Here is a 2455-nt window from a genome sequence, read left to right as displayed (position 1 = left end):
GGGGGTGTTGACGGAGGCGTATGTGAGTGGGAGGCACATGCGACGTGGTAAATCCGATGGTTGAAAGCTAAGTGGAAGAAGCTTAAAATGATCAGTCGCCTCTTAGATAAGCGGTCCTTGTTATATACTCCACATGGCATACTAATTACTAGTTTGCAGTGTCACCAAAAAGTACGAATACGCCTCCTATTCCAAATCCTAGTTGCCACCAAAGGTGTTCTCCACGCCGCCACCTCGGTCGCCTTCCCCTCCCTCGTCCGGTGGCCTCGGCGGCGACAAGAGGAGTGAGGACCTGTCTGTTTCATTTTTTTCCTTTTCTTAGAATTTGTTCCCGTGGCAGCATCAATGAGGTGGTGGCAACAATGTCGTGTTAGAATAAGGTCGCTCTGGCCTCTCCCTATCTCGACGACGTCCCATCCAGTGGCACCGAAGGGCATGTGGGAGTTTGTGTCTCTAGATATTTTGGCTTTCTTCGGATCTTGACAGTTGATGTGCCTATCGAGGAGAACAATTTGCTGGCTTTGGTTGATGTGACTTCGACATCTTCTTCCATGTTGTTCCCGGGCATGGTGATGGATTGATGCTTGAACAAATGTTTGTTCGGTGACTTCTAGATCTCGTTTCAAGCGTTGAGCAACTATTGTGGTCTTTAAAGCCGGGTACAATGAGGGCATTCGTATCTGTCCATTTCCTTTACTGTTGGTAAGGTGTAATTTTTAATCTCCGGCTGGTGACAATCAATGGCAAGAACAACATAAAATAGTATGATTTTCAATGTAGTTTTATGTTTTACTTGTCGTGATGTATCTGGTTGTCTCTTTATTGTACCGATCATTTTTCTTTTTCATTGGTTATTATGACGTCTCTTAAAAAAACAATCACAATTTTTTTCCACGACTTCCTCTGAAAAAAATTAGAAAGATAAGATTCCCTAAAAAGGAGGACCTTCCTGCAAACCCGGAGGTAAATGCAGAGCAACAGCCACCCACCTCCTCCTCACCGTCTTCCGTCCGTTCCCTGAGATTCCTTCCCCCCACTCGCTCACCGTCTCCCCCATTTCCTCCAAGAATCAAGGAAGCGGCCAACCACCACGAACCAGCACCGGGAGGGAGACCTGCCGCCGCCGGGAAGAGAAGAGAAGAGAATGCTGGAGGGCAAGGCGGTGGTGGAGGACACGGACATGCCGGCGCGGATGCAGGCGGCGGCGACGTCGGCCGCCTCCCGCGCGCTCGACCTCTTCGACGTCGACGACTGCCGCGCCATCGCCGGCCACATCAAGACGGTGCGTTCCCTCCCCGTTCCGCCGTCTCCCCCTCTCTCCGTTGATTGGTTCGTCGCCGTCGCTGAGGATCCATCGCTTCCGCGCGTGCAGGAGTTCGACCGGCGGTACGGCGTGGGGTGGCAGTGCGTGGTGGGCGCCAGCTTCGGGTGCTTCTTCACCCACTCCAGCGGCACCTTCATCTACTTCTCCCTCGAGCGCCTCACCTTCCTCCTCTTCAAGGCCGCCCCCGTCGCCTTCGCGACCTCCTGTGATTCGTCGGCGGTATCTTGATCTGCTCCTGTCCAACCAACCCTGCAGAGTCTCATTCGTTGGCGATGACGGATTGAGCGTCGAGAAGTGGAAGGGCAAGGCCTCGTTCAGAATCAGAATCAGAGTTCATACCTGTATGCTCTGCTGAACGCGAACCATCCAGATTTTGTACATAGACCATGCTCAGTAAATTGCAGGGTGTTGCCAATCTCCTTGATGTTATCTTTGTTCTAGATTCTGCCGATCTCAACTCGTGAAGATGCCACATTTCGTTCGTTTGATCCTAACATTCAGTTCAGTTTGTTCCGCCCGAAATTAGGGAATACAATATGTCTGTCCTCGATCGCGATTCAAATCAGCCAATGTGAATGTGGTTGCCTCTGTATTTTGTTTAATAATCAGTAGGTCCGTTGTGTCTGATAGATGTTCAAGTTGCCGTCGCATCCGACTTGATATGACCCACCGCTGATTCCCCACGTCTGCACGACTGCACCAGACGGTTCTGTGACCTCTAGTCCGACAACCGATTCACTGCCGGCAGGATTCATGGCTGGCAGGTGCCGCTGTTGAGCTGTCATGGAGGATGCATTTGGCCTCAGGTCACCCGAGCGGCAAAATTTCATGTTTTGACCGTTCTCGCATACCAATTCAGGATCTGATCCCGGTTGGATTTTTTTTGGATTTGACTCTTTTTCTTACCGCCAGAGGTGCTGGCGGTAGGGTTAGACAGCCTCCCGCCAGGGAACCTGGCGGTAGGGTACTAATCCACGTCAGCATGTGGAGACGGCGACGGCCGACGTCCCCCTCCGTCGCGCCCTACCGCTAGGGTCCTTGGCGGTAGGCTGTCTAACCCTACCGCTAGCATCCCTGGCGGTAGGGTGCGAGCAGTTATTTCGCCCGAGACCCGTGCCCCTGCCCATTTCC

At 52.3% G+C, this 2455-nt stretch overlaps 1 protein-coding gene across 1 annotated transcript; it reads left to right on the top strand.

The window, feature by feature from the left end:
• Positions 1–310: 310 nt before the first annotated feature.
• Positions 311–1949, top strand: LOC109770803 (uncharacterized). The gene is made up of 2 exons (XM_020329512.4): positions 311–1282; positions 1373–1949. The coding sequence occupies exons 1-2, from the start codon at positions 1145–1147 to the stop codon at positions 1550–1552; spliced, it is 318 nt and encodes a 105-aa protein (XP_020185101.1). The 5' UTR covers positions 311–1144; the 3' UTR covers positions 1553–1949.
• Positions 1950–2455: the final 506 nt, after the last annotated feature.

Source organism: Aegilops tauschii, chromosome 7, assembly GCF_002575655.3.
Source record: "Aegilops tauschii subsp. strangulata cultivar AL8/78 chromosome 7, Aet v6.0, whole genome shotgun sequence".
NCBI classification, from domain to species: domain Eukaryota; kingdom Viridiplantae; phylum Streptophyta; class Magnoliopsida; order Poales; family Poaceae; genus Aegilops; species Aegilops tauschii.
This window is presented reverse-complemented; position numbering and strand designations above follow the sequence as displayed.